This window comes from Pteropus vampyrus, unplaced genomic scaffold (genome assembly GCF_000151845.1).
Source record: "Pteropus vampyrus isolate Shadow unplaced genomic scaffold, Pvam_2.0 Scaffold51, whole genome shotgun sequence".
Lineage (NCBI taxonomy): Eukaryota > Metazoa > Chordata > Mammalia > Chiroptera > Pteropodidae > Pteropus > Pteropus vampyrus.
This window is the reverse complement of record NW_011888832.1, coordinates 3938948-3959883: the sequence shown is the minus strand read 5'-3', so window position 1 is coordinate 3959883 and position 20936 is coordinate 3938948. Positions and strand designations below refer to the sequence as shown.

At 42.1% G+C, this 20936-nt stretch overlaps 1 protein-coding gene across 4 annotated transcripts in view; it reads right to left on the bottom strand.

Moving 5' to 3' along the window:
- Positions 1-3945: 3945 nt before the first annotated feature.
- TOX3 (TOX high mobility group box family member 3) overlaps positions 3946-20936 on the bottom strand; it is a 31365-nt gene continuing 14374 nt past the window's right edge. For 2 of the 4 annotated variants that reach the window (XM_023530651.1, XM_023530652.1), the window contains exons 4-8: positions 15169-15438; positions 11013-11240; positions 9351-9431; positions 5118-5813; positions 4513-4851 (exon numbers count right to left, since the gene is read on the bottom strand). In XM_023530651.1, coding sequence (XP_023386419.1) covers positions 4795-4851; positions 5118-5813; positions 9351-9431; positions 11013-11240; positions 15169-15438 — 1332 coding nt within the window. In that variant the 3' untranslated portion in view covers positions 4513-4794. Of the gene's footprint in view, positions 5814-9350; positions 9432-11012; positions 11241-15168; positions 15439-20936 lie in introns of all 4 variants that reach the window. The other 2 variants (XM_011360151.2, XM_011360150.2) reach the window with 1 other exon arrangement.

Here is a 20936-nt window from a genome sequence, read left to right as displayed (position 1 = left end):
AGTGACGAGAGAGAGCATGAAGCGGCAGCTTTATTGATGCATGTGAATAATTAAAACAGAGGCACATTTTCGAACAGGAATCTCGTCCCATTTTTCTTTCAGCTTTTAAAGTGCTCACTGGATCCTGCCTTCTCAAAAGTAAGTTAAGGTACAATCCTTCCTGCAGTCAGTCAATCAACCGTCAACCCCGCTTCCTGACTCAGACACCTTCAGTGGTGTTTTTGTTAAACACAAGTACCTGGCCAGGTAGGTAGGAGCCCAGACTCCCTTCCTAGCATACTCTTGCTCACCTCTCCCCGGCACTGTGCTCCATTTGCTATGTTCTCTACTGCTGTTTTGATGGTGCCTGTGCTTTCTACATGAATGGTTTTTCCTCCCGCTCTGCCCTGTCTGAAGGTATTTCCTCCTCCTACCAGGATATGGCTTCCATCTTGGCCCGCCGAAATCCCACTCAGCCTTCAAGATGCATCTTAAATGCCAGGAACACCATGCGGTTTCCCCCTATCCAACTGCAATCTCTTCCCTTTCCAAATACATTTTAATTTTCTCAGGTTAAAAAAAAAGCAAAACAAACAAACAAAAAAACTACACACACACAACCACCACCTACATTTGTTCTGTCTTTTTGCTGGCACACTGATTATTCTGTTTGGTGGGTACCACTTCCCAGTGCAACAACAACAACAACAAAAATTAGGGCTCCTTAAGTTAAGGATGGCTTATTATTGTTTGAACTTCCACCATGGAAAAGTTAGAATATATACAAAGTAAACAGAAGGCCTTGTTTATTTTTGCATCTCCTTTGGGACCTATCACAGTGTTTTGCATGTAGCAGAAGTAAATTTAAGTAATTAGGGCCGTAGGCAAATGGAGCTGTCTGCGTATCTAGCTCCCCGTTTCCTGGACAGTTCAGCTTTTCCTTGGTAACACACTGGCACACACAGCCTCATACCTGTAGGATCACCGCCAGTGTGATTTAAGCCCTTTGGCCAACTTTAAAATTCAGGGAACGTGTTTATCCTTAAGGTTACTTCAGACAGCCGGCAAAGCTAACTGTATTTGAGGGGATGAAGAGAAAAATGTATACGGTTGAGAATAGTTTCTAAGAGAATTCTCATCTGGTTGTGTATCTGTGTGGTGTGCCCAGCAAGGCACATTTCTCCTCGCTGTGCAATATTTGATGGATAACCTACAAATCTGAGGGCTTGCTACACATATCAGAATTAGTTTTTCTTCACCTTATTTTATTAACTGATACAAATTTCACTGAGATGTCTTCCCCTTCCCAAAACCTCAACCTCGGATTCTTAAGTCTACTATTTTAGACACTTTTTAAACATGCCTCGAGTTAGCCCCCAAATTTTTGCTATTAATATGCGTGTTATCTACTTTGGGGGCAGAAATGAAATCCTTAAAGCAAAACCAGAATTCTAGAATGAAAGATTCCACGCCCAAGCTGTGTCATATCCAATTAACTCAAATTGACTGTACACTGCATTATTCAGTTAGTGCATGGAAGATCAATAAACATGGGGAAAACCCACCCAGCTCCCCACTTTCCCATCCGATTCTAGAAGGCCGAGGCGGATCATGCTGCTGTGCTGTGTGTGCCACAGCCCTGGCAGGCAGGTGGTGCATAGACACCATTCAAATTTGGCCTATTGAATCCCAACTCCTCTAACTCACCATTCATGCATAGCAAAACACCATCTGGTCCTATTTTGCCTCCAGCAATCACAGCTGACCAAAAACGATAATAACAGCTGTTGCAAAACAAAAGCCAAACAAAGGGGGTGGGGGTGGGGGAAGGAAAGGTTAGATCGAAGTCCAGTGTTGAAAAATGCTCCGTAAAGTGAGAACTGGGAAAGAGACCATTCAGACGCCCGCAGCCCGCCGAAGGCACAGGGCAGAGGACTTCTACTTAAACTTGAGATATGAATCCATCTGTCTAGAAAGCCTTCCAACCTCTGTCAGGTGGTAATGTATCGCTGATATTATGCCCCACGAAGGCATTTAAGCTTTTGTTCCTGGAGTAGGGAACTAATGACCCCATTGTCGGCTAAAAAAAACGAAAACTCCTTATGCTCTTTCATCACAAGGCAGTACAGGTTAATGCAGAAAAAGAGAACGCGTTTAGCCAGAGTAATAAAGTAATGTGCACACAGCAGGGGGAGCGAGAAGCAAAGGTAAGCCTGATGCAGGTGGAGGCGCGGGGAAAGCCTTGTTAATGACCGCAGGCCACTTAGGAGAGAAGGCATTTAGGTGGCCCACTAATCACATGTCCCATTTTCACGCATATTTTTCATTACCTTGATTTATTTCTGACCTGTAACCAAAAAAGTACACCAAGCATTTACCACGTCTTCGAAACAGGAACCAGAGCCACGCGTATGAGCCGAAATACAAGTGGATTTACAATATTCTTTGGCGAAGCCCGAGAAAGATCATCTGGTGCCAAGGTTGGGGGAATTCTTTTCACGATTCAAGGCTTTTGATGTTTTAAATATATAGTTGTGCCTGATGATTAATTTTTGCAACCGTAGTAACTGAACTATTTTTTTTTTCTTGAAATTGACCATCGGTGGTTTAGCAGCGTTTAATCAAACATGATAAAACCCAAGATTTTAAAAATCATGTATGAGATGTTCCAACACCTGCTTCTAACTGCAAACAGTTGAAAACAGACTTCACTTGCAATTAAGTCTTATCACTAGTGACATTTTTTTTCCAAGCAATACTTCATGGGTTTTCAAAATGACAATTACAGAACTAATACACAATTACTGTCACATGTAGTTTAGCAATTAATTTTGAAGACATTTGTCTAAAGGTTTCACAACAGAATATAAAATGGTTCTTATTGTTATGTAACGTTAGTTTCAATTCACAGAAAATCTTTTACCATCAGCTCTGCTTCTTGATGGGTCTGATGCAAGCAGATTATTTCTTTGTGGAATACAATCGCCCCCTTGTAGATGTGATTAGACATCAAAGACTGTTTGAACACTGATACCTGTCAACTAATGCATCTTATGAAAAGCTTCAATTTAGACATAAATTTTTCTACAGCAAGAAATCTATAAATTTATAATTAGAATCTCTTGCTGTTCAATATTTGTACATAATACAGAGTACGAGAGGATTATGAAATATTGAAAGCTGAATTCATTATTTATAGCCCACAACATACAGTAAATATTCTTTGAAATACAACAACTTTGAGGAATCCATATTGCCTCGTTTTTTGAATGTCTCGCACACGGTAACCAGGGAAAGTACTTATCACCCCCTCATTTTTTTTTTTCCCCCAGATTAGGATTCTGGTCAGGGTTGACACTTGCTGTTTTTAATTTTCATTTTATCATAAGCAGTTTAAGACTGTTGCCAGTGGTAATTTGCAATTTTTATCAAGACCTCTTCATTATAGCTTCTGACACGACAGATGCTGTAATTAATCATGCAAGACAACTGGGGACAGTGGTCACAGGGTTCTCCAACAGGAGCCACCGAAGACCAAGAAGAGGGGGTAAGAAATGGGCACCGAAATAATTATTTTGGCTTAAGAATTAGTATTCATCATCAGTTTTAAGAGCAAATAACAACACCATGCCAGCTACTTCTCGCCCCATTACAGACGACAACCTCCCCTATACTCACCTTGCCTCTTGGCATCTTAACGAAAAGATAATTACGAATATATTTTTAATGCTTTGTCATGCCTTTTTTCAGGGCCCTGGCTTGGGGCGATGCCACCTGAATTCTTAGCTGCGAGTATCATGTTTCCAGCGGAAAGCGGAAGACGATGTTGGGCTCAAATAAAAGTTGGTTACGTGGCCTATCTCCCCAGCTGATACGTATTCAAGGAACCAAAAGTGAAATGTGACATATCATTTTATTTGAAAAGTGAACAGTTTCCTGGTTGTAGCATCAAAATACAGTCCACAGTTTTTACTGAAAGGTGTTTATTCTATAGCAAGATAAAAGCATTTTTGTTTTAGTTAAGCAAAATACAAACAACTTAATTGCTGCTATCGTAACTCATAAAAAAGTATAAAACAGCATAAAAACACAATAAGCAACGTAGCAATGAATGGTTCATGTCACCAGTGTTTACGTTAAAGCCTCGTTTATGAAAACTTTACAACACGTGTTATGAAAACTTACAACTTTGAAAGAAAATATTTACATTGATTATTCGGATGTGGTGCACCTCTTAAATATTCCACCAGTATTACATCATAATAAAAACTCTTGTTTTCTTTTAAATCTTAACTTTTGTAATAACTGTTTTCATTTAAGTTCATTTCCCTTTTAAAAATACAGTGTTTTTATTTTTCGAAACGTGTCACTCAAAACACAGAATATAATATTCACATTCTTTTCTCCTAATTGGAATGAGTATGATGGGCTAACAGTGCTCACAGATATTGTTACAACATGTAGGGCGGTTTGATTTGGAGAAGTCATGGGTACAAAGTGGAAATGAATCAATAATTGGATCTAATCACTTGCTTTTTTTTTTTTTTTTTTTTTTTTCTGGAGAGGTTTCGGAACAAAAATAAGACCTTTGGCAAAAGTCTGTGATTTACATTATTTTTTTCATGACAAAAAAAATGCCATCAACTATTCATGTCATACAAATGATTGTATGAAACTGGGTCTTCAAATTTCAGGTAGTTAGAACTGTGCTTTTTATGTCTAGGGTTTCGGAAGTTCAAACAGCCTCGAAGTGAGGTCTCTTCACTTCTGGAGAAATAAGGCCGTTTCTCATGACTCAGAGAGACCAGTGTACAGTCATCGGCATGTCCCAGGATTCACAAAACGGTCTGATTCACATATTGTAGGTCTAGCCTGAATAAATAAAAAAGGCATCACATAAAAGAGCACAGCTTTCCTTGTTTAAAAACAAAGTGGTTTAGAGTCAGCTAAAAGATGATGCTAGCTACACTGCAGTTCTTATTGCCTATCTAATAGACACTCGAGAGGACCACGTGATCTGTTACACATTCCTGCATAACCCACACCGACTCACAAGTCTCGGCCACAGATGGTTGACCCTCCGCTCGCCTTCGCGCACGCCAGTCCGTCCGCCACGTGCGTCTTCAGAAAATACTGACCTGTGATAATACTTGAGTCTGTGTCTGAGGCTGCTGAACGGACGGCTGGGGGCTCCCGATGGCCGGGATGGGGGACGTCATCTGAGAGGTGACGGGGGAGTGCTGCCGAGGAGAAGGCTGAGACGGGTGCTGCATGTGTTGCAGCTGCTGCAGCTGGAGCTGCTGCTGCAGCTGCTGCTGCAGCTGCTGCTGGCTGATTTGCTGCTGCAGCTGCTGCTGCTGCTGCTGCAGGTGCTGCTGCATGTGGTGTTGAAAATGCTGCTGCTGCATCTGCTGCTGGATCTGCTGATGCATTTGGTGCTGCTGCATCTGCTGCATCTGCTGTTGCTGCTGCTGCTGCTGCTGCTGCAACTGCATCTGATGCTGCTGGGTTTGCATGGAAGGACTCACCTGGGCGGAGGATGCGGAGCCCACCATGGTGGTGCCCATAGAGCTGATCAGCGGAGCCCCAATGTTCGATGGCATGTTGGCCGCGATGGTGACCGATGTGACAATCTGGTTCATGGGCAGTCTCATGGTTAAAGGCTTGGGAGCGATTGACCTAGGGAGCGACTGTTGCAGAGTCTGAGGTGAGGCTGATACTGTTCCATGCTGAGAAAGAGGAGGGTTGAGGAGGAGGGAGGATGTCAGATTGGTGGACGCCAGGGTCTGCTGAACAGAACGGATGGTCTGGGCTTCTGCAGATTCGGCAGCAGCCTGCATTGGGGGGAGAATAGTCCGAAACGTTGAAATACACGCGTATTTAAAACGTGGAGGTATTTTTAAGTATTACAAATGGCTTATAAAAAGCCCACTGTCACGTGACGTTTTAGCTCATCCCAGAGGTGGAATCAAACCCCCCACCTCTCGAATCTCGGCTGGCCTCGCGCCTTTGCTCTGAGCAACAGAATGTGGTGAAAGTGAGGTCTCGAGAGGCCTTGTACTCCTCCCCCCGCCTCCCTTCCTCTCTCTCTCATCACTGCCACGTGTGCGACAACAGACACGTGTGTCCCGGTTACCCCTCTCTCAAGAGCCAGCTTACTCTCATGTATGTCAATGAGTCCAGCTCCATCTCCCAACTCCCCCACCTCCAGGACGGCTGCAGACAGATGAGCAGAACTAGCTGATCCTGTCCTGTCTGGCCTAGATCCGGACAACCAAGCCAGCTAAATGGCACTCCCTGAGGGAAATCCTCATCTTTTTAAGCCCCTAGGCTTTGTAGCTGCTTGTTACGCAGCACTACTGTAGCAAGATAACCGATACACATATTTAAAGCAATAATTCTTCAGCATTGAAGTTTCAACTAACCTCGCCACCAAATATTGACAGAAGAGTACAGACTGCCTGAGTTCAAATCTGCCTCTACGACTTTATAACTTTGTGATGTTGCTCAAGTTAATTCACTCATTTGTTCCTCAATTTCCTTATCTATGAAATAGGTTTTATGGTATTTGCCTTGGGTAGGATGTGTGACGATTAAATTCATTTATATGTGTGAGGCATTCAGAACAGTGCCTGGTCCATGGGAAGCCTTAGTAAATGTTAGCTATTTTTATTAATTAACAACTATTACTACCAGAAAATTACTGGTACTAGAAAACTTTAAAGCCCTGTATTTGCATGATTGTTTATAACAGTGATCACTTGAATATAAGAAAAACAACTGAATTCCTTAGAGATCGGTCGCCAAACATTTTCAAAGATTTCCAGAATTTATCAAAGCAGTCACAGGTAAGTGGAGAACGTTCAACACTCAGGTGACAGAATAACCTGTTGTTAAGATCAACAATTGATCTGGGGCTCAACATGGAGAGACACTACCTATTACGTAATTACCTTTGCAAAGATCGAGCTTTTAACTAATGCAACAGTGACTGCGACGATTCCTCTTAAACCATTTCTTCTTCTTCTTCTTCACAAAACTGGGGTTGCTAGAGAGGGTGGGTAACGGGAGCACACAGAGGCATCAAATTGATACCCGCTCTTCTAAAATGACTTTTGAATGTTTCCTTCTAGATCTTTATTACTCAGACTTATAAAATATACTATTAGAAGGAACCTGAGAAGTGACCTTATATGGAGAGTCACTCGACGTAGGAACAGCCATAGTCGATGGCTTCTGTTTGAACATGTTATCACTGAATATTAAGCCTCCGCTCATCCTTTTGATTGTCGTGAAGATTAAAAGTGATAGCAGAGTCACATCGTAAAGAGACCAGGTCCTCGGCTCTGAATGCAGAGGCGTGAGTTCTATGCACACGTGATGCGACCCCACTTGTAATTTCTGACGTGGAAGCTGAAATCCTATTTCCTGTGGCCTCGCCTCTTGGAAGAGTTCCTTCATTATCTAAGGCACAGAGATGAAACTCCCTCACGTGACGGCCTTCACATTTGAGGATCAACATCGTCTGCTCCCAAATCCTCGCTCCCCCGATTCTTTCAATTATTAGAACACGATTTGATTTTTAGTTCTCGTCATCATGCAGGCAACCCTCCGGAGGGCCTTACACTGGTCGCCATTCCTCCTTAAACGGTGGGGTCCCCACACACAACCAGCTCGTCCGATGCGGGCCAACCATCACGCTGTCCAACTAGACGCCGCTTCTTGTGAGATGACCATTATTAGCAGCTGTTTCACACTTCTGATTCAGGTTGACATTATTCTAAATGTATATACCTCAAGGACTATTTCGGTTGCTAGCCAGGTCTCTGAATATAAATTTAAGATGCCCTCAAAATGTGCCTACTTGAGGAAAATACAATCGAGAAACGAATGAATGCGCAAACAATCTTTTAGATTTATTCTTTTAACATTCCATTCTCTTGGTGTTTCGGAGTCGCTGGATTCCACTGAGAAATATTTCTGAATCCTGTTTAGAGTATCCAAAGACTTGATGAGCCCAACCTTGGTCACTATTTCCTCAGTGCCTTTTGAGTTATGGGCTCTTGGCCGAAATCCACGTGTGCTCAATTATTCATGCTCTAATGCACAAAGATCACCTCTACCTGCTTCTGGGTAAATGAATGAATAAACGATCCACTTAAGAAGTTCAAGCACATCATTACTCTGTTCGTGTCACTCTATCTCATTAGCCATCGACGACTTCTCAATTCTTAATATCTGTAGGCCGCACGTTCGGTTGTTTCCTGCTAATGAAAACTCCGAGGCCAGAATCGGTGCACCATCTTTCAAGGTGTGTCTCGCAGAGTCTCAGAAAGAGGTTTTACTTATTGACCTGAAAGTTCCTCTTTCTAACGAAGTGGAAAGTGTCCTACACGCTGACAAAGACAGCGGGACCTCTCTCGCTCTGATTCTGAGTAGCTGCCAACAGCAGATCTCAGCATAAAGAAGAAACAGCTCAGCCGAAAAAGGGAAAAAGGAACAAACCCATTGAAAATGGCTTGGCAAGCGACACCCACCATGCCCTACGGGGTACCATAGGCCACAATAAAAAGGGATCTCTACCTGCCAGAGGACAAAACCATCAAGAACAAAACCGTTAGTTCAAATGATCCCCCCCAAAGCCTCTCCAAATTCCAGGAAGGCTTAAAGACAAAGTTAATTAAATGTTAAAATAAGATAATGTAATAGCTTGGGCTCTTTTTGGATCAAGGTGATGATAATCTAGAGTGACATTTGCTTTGGGACATGGGTGTGTTTCATAATACATCAGAGTCCATTGCATACTCTGTGTATAATACACATACGTGTCTTCTTTTTTTTCAGTACTTGGAACATCACTTTATTTTAAATAATCATGAAGTTTACTTATTTATATGATGTGGAACAGTTTGGTCAAAAATGCAATCTCCCCGGCTGCAATAATGTAACCACTGGAGAAATTTATGATAGGATGTCTAAACATGCCTGACAGACACGCCTCCCAGTTTAAGTGGAAGCCATAACCACACATTTGAGTCCGTGATGAAAAGAAAAATTAAGAGGCTATTTAAAATTTGTCTAAATAGATTCAACACACGCACACAGAGATCAGTGAATCTTTTGGAAACGATTTTGATTCAGCGGCTTAAATTAACTCTTATTTTTTACGCCATCACAACAGGAATCTCTTGTGGAAACAAATAAATGGATGCGTTGTTCAAGACGCTCGTTTGGTCAACTCTAAGGAGAATTGCATTTGCGTTTTCAATGCTTTGGGGCTGTTTCCAACATTCGAACTAACTCTCAGAGACTGGCCCGCTCTCGCTCTCGCTCTCGCTCTCGCTGTCGGGGGTAGGGGCGGAGAGGCTTACCTTAGAGACCAGGCTGGCCCTGTATGCAGCCAAGGCCTTCAGGTATTCCTTTTTGGCAGCTTCTGTTTTCCTTTTATACACCTATTAAAAGACCACAATTAGCACCACTGTTAGCACAGAAATTCTGAGCCATAAAATAACTGTTGTATGACTTAGGTCACAGCAAAACTCACATAAAGAGTCGGTCTCGGTGGCTTCGATTTTTAAGCGTAAACACACATACACACACACTACATCAAAACAAAACAAAACCCATTCGCCCTCACTGAAGAGCAATTTTGATGTTTACGATTGCAAACGAGAAAGTGTTTCAGGTTGCAGCATACATTCCTTCAGAGTAACTGCTGAGGGCCTCATGCGAAGGCAGAAAATAAGGTAGCGAAAAGAATGAAATTTGCTGCGAACGGTTTAAATTAGAGAAAGTAACGCGTTTCTCCATCAATGTCTTCTCTCCCTCACACACAGTTCTAAACTGTACCAAATCGGAGAATTAAAACACCACCACCAACAGGTAGGGTGTATGAAGACAGGAGGAAAAAAAAGATGGAAGCCTCTGGACCTCGGTTTTCTTCTGGAGAAGCAAAAAATCAGAAATCGTATGAGATGGGAGGTTTTCATTAGTGAGACCAGTGAGTTATACATGTACTTCCCAGTATATTAAACATGACTGGGGGTTCTTTTTCTAACGGTGGCCTGATGCCGGTGTTAGACTAAGTACGGCTCTTTCTCTCTAAAGTTTAAAAGTTAGATGCTGCAGTTAAGTCCCTTAGGTTACGTTTTTGGGATAGAAAATCAGTCTGCTTGATAAGAGCAACTCGCTCACCGCAAACAAACAGGCAAATTCTGTAGTCACACCACCCCAGCAAAACCAGCGAGCAAAAATGAGTTCATGGTTTGTAAAGAAAAAAAAATCCAGGGCTTTCCATTCTTCAACCCTGAAACAATTACTCTGTGTTATTACTAATCAGGTCTATCCTGCGGAGGATGTGTAAAGTTAACTCCTATTCATGGTCACGGGACTTTCATGCAAGGAGTAAGGGGAGGATGGATCCCCCAAGGAAGCCATTTTTTTCCTGCACTGTGTGGAGTGGCATGAAGGACGGAGGACAGGAGACCAGGCCCCACAGAGACATCTCAAACCAGCATGGCTCATCTCTCAATGCTTCTCACACTGCTGGGCTTTCAAATGAACTTGGAATACAATTTCAAATGCCCGGTGACAGTAATGAGACGCGCAGAGGTGGCTTCAAAGTTTGGAAACCCACCAGGACGGCACAAGGGTTCAGAAAGATGATCAGAGGAAAGGCAGGCGGGATGGACCCAATCGCTCTGTAGTGCCCGTTCTGAACGGAAGGAGCGAAACTTCCACCTTCTTTAAAATGAAAAGATTATCATCAAAAGTTATTATTTGCAGGATACTGCCTGGATGCCCTCCGACTCTCCTCCGAATGGGTTGTGAACACGCACCCTTAAGGGGACTGAAAAATCCATGTCATCGGAGAGTGGTTTGGCTTGATAGGTGTGTGCGTTTTCATTCCATAGCTTAGAAGGCTGCCTGAGCAGCGGTCATATGCAGCGAATGTATCCGCTCAGGAAAGGTGTAAGGAACACTACACGGGTAGCCTTTTAATAGGAGGTGGCCGAGATGGCTCTTTGCCTCACCTGCTTTTGTTCTTCTCCGAGGCTGTCCCACATAGACGCTACGATCTTGGACACCTCTCCAAAGGTAGCATTGGGGTTTTGACCTTTAATGGCGGCCTGTGTGTCTCTGAAAAACAGGGCGTATGCTGACACTGGCTTCTGGGGCTCGTTGGGATCTTTCTTTTTCTTTTTCTTTGGAGTCTTGGGCTTCTTGCCAGAATCTGGAGCAGCTCTTTTCTCTCCAATGGCCTGCAAGGTATGAAGAAAATTCACTGCCTGGAATGTATGTGCAGAGAATGTAGCAAGACTTAACTCAAGTCCACAATTGTTCCTTTAAGGGTTGGTGAGGCGGCATCAACAGATGAATCCCCACCGAACGTGGGGGAGGGGTGAATTTGCTTAGTTAACTGGACAGCAGAGATTAGCATTTAGAACATTGATTAATGAGACCCAGAAGTATCTTCAATACATTCACAGCATATGCTCTAAATAGCAATTATGAGTAATGAAAAACAGAACACTCTGTACCAGGCGACGTTATATATATGCTAGGCCACATATGTATACATAAACAAAAGGTTTTGTAATTTCAGAAGTTTTAGACATGAACCTAAAAAATATTCAGGATGTTGATCATATTCAGCTATTTTAAATGAGGTCTCTTGTCATAGTCACATGCCATACGTACGATCGGTCTATACTGATTTTTTGAGGCTGATTTTCTGTTTTATCAGAATGTTGCTTTGCTGATGCGTCTCCAGAAACTCAAATGGAAATTAACTAAAATCCCTGAGCTTGTACAATAACGGTAAGGCCATTTTTATTTTCTAAAACAATAACTTTAGAAAATAGGACAACGAGAAACGTAAAAGCGTCAAAACTCCTTTAACCGGGGAAGAAAGGAAACTGATGTCCTTCACAAAATCGAAAACCTGTAATAGAGTAATAGCTGATATTTAAACCCACCAAGGCTAAAAAGACTAAGAAGATATACATTGCGTATGGTAAGTGAGCCCACCCAGAAGAATACGGGCATAGAGAGCTCGTACAGCACTCCATCCGCATCCATCAGCTCTGTGAGCTCCAGACTCACCTGCCGCCATCATTTAATCTCAATGATCATAAAACATGCTTATCAGAGAAGCAAGGGAGATGATTCATCAACCTTGTTTCATCCCCCTAGATTATAACAGGACTATAGTGAACGTATTTTTGCAGTTAACTTCATCGACAAAGGTCGAAGTGTTTGACAAAATGTGTTTTAAAAGCCAGCCTTGGGCAAGATCAACAGAGACAGATTCAAGTTACTAACAGATTGGCTTTTAATGGCCTTGAGACTTAAATCCTAATGTCGATTTTCCAAGAGTATCATTCCTTTCAGAACCAGGGACATTTGGAACTTAATCCAATTATTAAAATTCTTAGGGAAGAAAGGGTAAATAACTTGTCTTCGAGAGCCCAGAACTCACAAGGTTTGGGGAAACCAGTGGTCTCCTTCTAGGTAGACTTATTTTTTGTACTATTTGAGTGATAACAACATCCGTACTTTATAATTTACATACTTCAGATGGGGGTTAAGCCATACCTCACCTCTCTTCCCAAACGCCATCTTTCCTAACTCAGACAATTAATTTAATTTTATAGACCTCGTAGTCTTTTTTCTAAATTCTCAGAATAGGTAAGACTTGTTTAATTCTAGTTAAACTTGTTTAATTCTGAACTTGTAAGGAAGTCAGATGACTTTCAATTAGAGCTTCAACTGGAGCCAAGTTTTCCTTCAATGAAAAAATATTGCTTTCGCCACAAGAAACAAATATAGACATAGATTTTTCTAATTGAGTCAAACATCTATATTCTTTTCCTGGAAGAAAGTTTGGCCCTGTTTGCACCAAAAATAATACTCTGACCACTGACAACATGAAAGCAATTTCCAGGGCAGCTTTTTCCAAATAAGAGGAGTTCAATTTCATTCTCTGTAAAACAACATTCAAATGTTGACAACCTTTGGACGTCTTTCTTGGATAAACTTGACTTGCCCCAATCATCACTACCTTTTAAGAACAAGCTAGAAATGAAGACTATCTCACAGTTCAAACGAAAGCTCAGAATTAATTCTCCTAAAGAATCTTTTCTGTAGTTGACTCAAAAAGGTTGGGAAAGGTGGAGAAATAGCTTTTCCTAAAAGAGACATGATCAACATTAAAGTTAATCTTCCTTTTTCGGGTAAGTTGCTTAAAAGGTGACGAATTGGATTCCTTGTCTTTACACGAAGCTTAGGCCCTCGCTTAAAATGGAGCAAGCCGAGTCGTCACAGAAAAGGTTCTCTGAGACATGACGACTTTCAGATTGGTACAGAGGTCAGTACTGAGATCAGTGGAAACGTGAAAGGTGTCCATCTGAACTCTGTAATCACCATCTATAACTCAGCTGTGCCTTATTCACATCCTTGAGTTGCTTTCATTATGATTTCTCACTTCCTCTCATTGAAGTCCTGGTGAGTTTGAGTGGGCCGTTGGTGCATTTGCCCACCCGTGTCCAACGGGGTGCCAACACGATGCCATGGATTCAACCCTCTCTGACATCACTACAGCGTGACGCTCACTTCCCTTCCCTTTTCTTCTTCTCAGTCTTCTCTAGCTTCTCTCCTTCCGTGTGCTACTTAAACATAAGTGATGCTCAGGCTGCTGGCTTTGACGTGCCCCTTGCACACTGAGAAATCCCCATGGCTTCCACGCTTCCACATCTATGTGCTGATGGTCCCGAGTCCATATATAGTTCCACCTCCAATGAACTTAGACTCAAGAATAAGCACCTCAAATTCAACCCGTACCATGCCAAAGTCTTATCCTCCCCATGGGGGAAAAATAATCCTCTTCTCTCTCTGGGTCGGTCCTCCTAGCTATTGACACCCATGCTCTCGAAAGAAACCCACGTGATCTTCTATTTCCTTCAGATTCCAGTGGATCACCAAAACTTGATGATTTTTCCCTCTTACGTGTCTCACGAATCTGGTACCTCTAGTCCATTCCTTTCTTTACTAAAAGGAAACACTTCATAAATAAGAGGTCTTCTAATTGGTTTCCTTTTTTCCAGTCTCTCCTTATGTAATGTCTTCTACATATAGCTGAAATTATCTTTTCAAAGAATGGATCTGCTTAGGCCATCGCTCCATGCAAAGCGTCAGCTCTCAAACACCAGCGGGAGGAAGCCTACCACATTTCGGCCATTTCTTTCTTCGACTCCTATTTCTTTCCTCCCAGACTGTTCATGATACCCATGAATCGACATGTACTTCCACTGCTCCCTCTGCCAGCCTCTCTCTTCTGCCTCACCAACTTTTATGTACTCTCTTAGACTTAATTCGGATATCACCGTCCCAATAAAGTCTTCCTCAGATCATTCTCAAGCAGAATCGATCACAACCTCAGCCCACCAGATGCATCCATTATACCACTAATCACATTTGCAGCTAGTTTTCAACACTGCTCTTCAGCCCCAGTGGGGAGTCCCATGGGTAGTAATTCTCTTGTAAATCTTTATATTACCAGAACCAAGTAAAATGCTAAGCTGAGTGGGTACACAATACATAATTAACGAATAAGAAATGAGTAACTGAGTGCCCAGAATAAGTAACTTTAATGAAACAGAACACTTTTCTAGGCATTCAGAAAAGTCATAGCTGCAACTAAGTTTTTATTTCAAACGGTCTATTTAAATAATATACATTTTCATGGCAAAAGCAAAGACGTTAAAAACAATTAGAACTTACTAAGCAATAAGAAGCATGGAAGGGGCAAGACTACCAAATGTGGCCGCTGTCCGGCCACGTGACTGGACGAAACTCACCCATGTGGACACTAACTCAGAACCAGAGCAGAGTTTAGGGTTACTGGTGAGTCTTCTGCAACCTCCCCTTCTGCAGATTAGGAAAATTAGGCCTACTAAGGTTAAACGATTCGCTCAAAGCCTTAAAGCCAGATCTCCCAATTTCCAGTAGAACGCACGTTTCACACAAAATAAGTGAAAAGAATGAAGAAAAAAATAAGCCATCATTTATGTAAATGCTACTCCGAATCCATGAAGAGAAGAAGGTAATACCATGAATCGAGTTCAAAGACGTGAGTGTAGGGTGATCTCAAATCCTCTGGGCGGTTACGCACTACGGCAGTGAACTTACTCTGCTGGCTTCGTCAGCATCCTCTTCATTGATGGAGCTGGAAGGGGAGGGCGTTGCCGACTTGCTTGCTGGAGGTGATGGCGAAGTGTGGGGCATGCTGGCACCTCCCAAATTCAACCCCAGCTGGGCACTGAGCTGAGACTGGTTGATGGTGGTGAGCTGGGCAGAAGGCATGACCCCGGAGCGAGCGGCATCGGTCATGTGGACGATGGATCTCATGATCAAAGACGGATCCTGACGGTACTGTGACACCTGTGTGTGGCTCTGATCCTAAAAAGGCAACAGAGGGGGAGACACTCTTAATTTTCCCAAATATCAATGGACTTATGGGGAGTAGGGTAGGGTGGGTGAAATGGGTGAAGGGTGTCCAATGGCACCACCTCCCAGTGATAAAATAACTAACTCGTAGGGATGTAACGCACGGCGTGGCAACTGCAGTTACTAATACTGTACTGCATATCTGAGAGCTGCTAAGAGAGGAGATCTTAAAAGTCCTCATCACAGAAAAAAGTTCTTTTCTAACTCTGTATAGCGACAGACAGTAACTTGACTTATTGTGGTGATCATTGCATAATATATTCAAATACCAAATCATTCCATCATACACCTGAACCTAATATAACGTCACATGCCAATTATATTTCAACTAAAAAAAAAAAATCAATAAAATTAGAATGTTAACAGTTCCTTAGACAGGTGTGATCTGTTGCAATTTTGATAGGTCTGACCTATCCCAGGATGATGGTCTCTATTAATTTAGTAACTATAAAGACTCATGTCAAAAAGATGAAACGTCAAAAGCACGAGGCCCAAATTATCCAGCCTTGTCTATTTCCTGATAGAACTGTCACTGGATGACTTAAAAATAAAAGCCTTCTACTGGGTATTTACCCCAAGGGTTTGAAAACCTACATCCAAAAAGATATTTGCACACCAATGTTCAAAGAGGCATTATTCGTGGTGGCCAGGACATGGAAGCAACCGAAGTGTCCTACGATAGATGATTGGCTAAAGAAGCTGTGGTACATATATACAATGGAATATTATTCAGCCCTAAGAAGAGATGAAATAACTGCCATTCGCGACAACATGGATGGACCTCGAGATAATCATACTAAGTGAAATAAGCCAGACAGAAAAAGTTGAAAACCACTGATATCACTTATATGTGGGATATAAACCTAAAAGCAACAAACGAACAGATCAAACAAACAGAGACTCATGGACACGGACAACAGACTAGTGGTTACCAGAGGGTAGTGAGGAGGAGGGAGGGGGAGGTAGACGGGGTAAAAGGGGTTAAATATGTGGTTGACAGAAAGAAATCTAAATATGGGCGGTGAACACACAATGCAATACATATACCTATGCCTTATTGCTAAATTGTACACCTGAAACTTACTGGATTTCCTTAACCAATGTCACCATAATAAAAAATAATAATAAGTAGGAGACTAGTAGGAAAGAAGAGATAAACTTCCAGCTCTTGCTTCTTAATGAGGAAACGGATGACAGAGAAAGGGTTGAAGCAAAGGCCCAGCCCTTCCAGGCCCACCTACCAACTGGCTCACCATCCTCCCCCCACACAGAGCTCCGGTTCCAATACCTTTCGCCCAGCTCTGGGACAGAGGGAGAATCGGGTCTCTATTTTATCGTTCCTGGGAATGCATGTGACCTGTACAGAGGATGGGCCGGACGGCACAGAGCAAACATCTGTCTGCCTCGGGGCACGCTTCCTGCAGAACCCTCCCGTTAACCAGAGGGTTGGTCCTGTTCTGAATGACCATGTCAGTGGCATCTGGAAGTCATTCAAAGTCTTTGGGATCGGATGTAGCCTTTTTCCATCTTAAACCTGCTTTGTTTTCTCTTGTTCAACACACAGTGATTTAATGTACTAATGGGTGTTTTAAAAAATGGCTAAAGAGGAGGTAGAGATAATCAGAATTTAAAAACGTCTCCGAAAGCTGCTGCCGTCACTTCAGAAGTAGCCTTCTGTTTGGGGCCATCATATAAAAGGCTTTAATTCCTTTTTTTAATTCCAAAGAATCAAAAAGTGAAGACATGCTTTTCAAACGACTTACTTTAAGACGTGTCATTTAACCTGAGTCTGATTTTATCGAAACCAAATTCTCTTGACTCACAGTGACCCAGAATCTAATTTTATACACAAGCCTATGAATTCTCAACTGTTCCACTTTTGAGTCTTTCTGATAAGGCTTATTTTTGCTCTTTATAAGAAACAAATGAATTATAAATAACTAAATTGGAACACTTAGTTTCATCATATTAAGTATACAAATGCCACCAAATAAGACGCCATAGCTATCAATAGGAAACCAGGTGAATAAACTATGATCTAGCAAACTACAAAGTATTATGAAGCTTTTTTAAAATAATGAATTAGATTTATGGCATTGACCTAGAGCAGGGTTTCTCAATCTTGGGTCTGTCAACATTTTGGACCACATAAGTCTTTGTCGTGTAGGCTGTTCTTTGTATCCTAGGATGGTATAGCAACCTGGCCTCTACTTTCTTGATGCCAGTAGCAACCTCCCTCTCCCAACAGTCATGACAACCAAAAGTGTCTCCAGACGGTGTCCCCTGGGGGACAAAATTGCTCCCAGTTGAGAACCACTGACTTAGAGTCACATGCAAGACATAGTGAGTGAAAAAGCAAGTTGCAAAATAAACATAAAGTACAGCTCCTTTTCGTTTAAAAAGAAAAGCATATAATCTGAACTCACAACAATGGTTATATTATCGGAGGTAGGGTTGGAGGAGTAAGGAGGGGGAGTATCTTAACTTTTAACAATTATAAAAACACAAAACAAAATAAACTAAAACGCTTTAGTCAGGAAAAACTAAAAAGAAGATATACATGTAGTTAAAAGTCTATAGCTAATCGCTAGGGTTGAGTACCAAATATATAAAATTTCCATTTCTTAATAATTTTTGAGTTATCAATTTCCTGTGGAATCCTGGAAAAACGTGTCCCACGTATCAGAACAATCCCCTCTTCCTTGTCTCACTGACAATATTCCCTTCCACTCTTCTCAAAATATTACCTTCTGTGGGTAGGCATCGCTCTGCGGATTCGTTTGACCAAAGTGGATTTTATGTCATTAGTCTGTCCTAATTTTTTCTTTATTAGCATTCTACCACACGGTTAGCTACTTCTCTTCCAAAATGCGAATCGTCTGTCTACTCTTCCACATGCTTTTAAAGTCCCGCCACTGCTTGCTCACGTCATTTCCATCCTCCAATGAAGCCATCTTATTCTTATTTCGCTCTGCATATATGCCTTTCAGAATGCTTTTCAAAAGCCCTTTCAGACTTATTAAACCTAAATGTTTTAAAATATCTCCAAACTTCCAGAGTACAATCAAATTAAGTATTTTAATTCTGGCTGTGTAATAATAAATTAGTTAACTGGCATGGCCGCAAAATATGGTTCACACGGCTTTCTCGCGAACAGCTGTTTTGCTGTCTACTCCAATGCCTATGAAAATCAGCACCTACAGATACTTGACTGACTCCTCCCGCACCGAGAGCATTTTCAGACAGATCTCATAGCCAAACAGAAGGCTAAGAAGTCTATTTTCCTGGTGTCCCCAGCTCTTCCCGAATTTCACCTGCAACTGATGCTTTTCTCATGGACCTGGTTGCTCGTGAGTTCCTGGTGACTGACAGCCAGGTTTCACCGCACTAACACGAACAGGAAATGTTTGTTACTCTGTGCCAGGGTTTGTGCTAAGCTTAACGTGCATTTTCCAAGTCAATCCTCTAAATAGCCTCCGGAATTAGATGCCATTATACCTGATCTTGGATACGAGAGATTCCACGGGCCACAGAGCTAGCTAGGGATGCTCAAGGGAAAAGCAGTAGGGAGCCACGGTGCCTCAGGGGTGGAGGTGTGTGTGTGCAGGTGGAGGTGTGCGTGTGCAGACAGGGAACACACGGGTCTCTGGCTCTCCACTGCCACCAGCTCCCTTTAAAAAATGCAGCTCTATCACTTGTTTTTTAAAATTGAGATTCATCATAACATTGCACTAAATAATAATAATAATAATAAGGTTCTTCTGCAGTGGAGGCAGCGTGAAAACCACCCCTGAAAAATACTGGCGGTGGAGCCAAGGCCTTGCCAAAACTTATAGAGCCATCCACATAGTTTTCAAAAACGCTGGCCCTATCTTTCTTGTCCCCATTGGATAATATACCAAGAGCCTCCAAAATATTTTCAAGGAACCGCTGAACTACATAAACTTGCCAGCATGGACCATGCCCCACAGTTATCGGATAACTTCCTATGCGTGAGGATTACAGGATAAGATTAACGGTGAAAATGTCTCTTCAGAGATTCGAATTCCTTTAGGGCCACCAATGATTAACAACAGCCTTGGGGAACTTGGTGTTCCTTAAAGACTCAGATCATTTTCCATTAAAAAAAAAAAAAAGTTAATCCTTAAAAGATGCTCCCTTTGATCTCAGGATTCCCACTTAAAAAGAGAAAGATGTCAGCCCAGGTTAAAGATATTTATTGAGCACCTACTACGTGCCAGGCCAGAGAAGCCAGCACACCGATGCTCGTATCTTTAAAATTAGAAAGTTACCTTTGTCATTGTTTCAAACATTACTCTAAACATAATTTAGAATGGACTAATAAATTTACTATGACGAAGTGTAGGCAAGAATAATTCATATTACATACCCCTTTGAAATAGCTCAATTTTTCCTAGTAGCAATGACATGATAAGGAAATGTATAACCATGGATATACATTTCTTATCCATTCTTAGGATACAACCCCCCAAAATTTAATGCCATTTATAAATCATTACCTCTGTTATTAAAGTCTTGGAAATTTTACTAATGATCAGTGACAGGCAAAGCAACTAGTGGGTTATAAAAGGTTGCAGGAACTACTTTAATTATTAGACAAACACAATGAAAGTCACCTTGGGGAAGGGGAAGGAGTGTCTAAAGCCTGTGTCTTGTCTGCATAAACAGAAAACATGTACGTAAACAAATAACAATATCAAATTATGATAAAGAAAGAAAATAAATAGGTTATACCAAAAAGTGTTTGTGGGAGGGTGATGCCATTTGATTGGGTCAGTAGCAAAGGCCAGTACAGATGGCGGCGGGGCAAGCACAATGAAGAGGTCAGTGCGCTGGGCCTGGGAGGTGGGAATGGGCCAGATGATGCCCAGTAGGGAAATCAGGGGATGCTTCCCTGAGGAGGTGACCCATTGAGCTACGGTGTAAAGGGGAGTAGAAGCTAACGATGCCAGAGATGAAGGAAGCGCATCCCAGGCAGAGAAGGTCATGTGCAAAGGCCAGGGGCGTGAGGAAGCGCACCATGGGATAGCAAAGGAGAGCGAGGGTTGCTGGGCTGGGAAGAACAAGGCTGCCCGTGAAACCGAAGAGGCAAGTAAGGGCCACGAGGTGACACGTCCTGTAGTCTGTCCTAGGAAGTCTGGATTCTATTCAGTGTGGAAGGGTGCCACTGAAAGTTGAAAGGCTTGGAATATGTCTAATGGGGTTATTCATTCCAATAAATATTAACTGGTCCTACCTCATGGGCTACCCATCTAAATCAACTGTGGACAATCTGATTTAAATATAAACATAAATATATAGCTAACATCTCAACCTGTGTTCTGAAGAGTCCCCAAGGATTAATTTCTGCATTCAGAGAAGGTCACCAGAATGGGAAAGCCTTGAACTTCTAACAGGAAGTGCAATGCCTTCTCTTGGCCTGTAAGTAC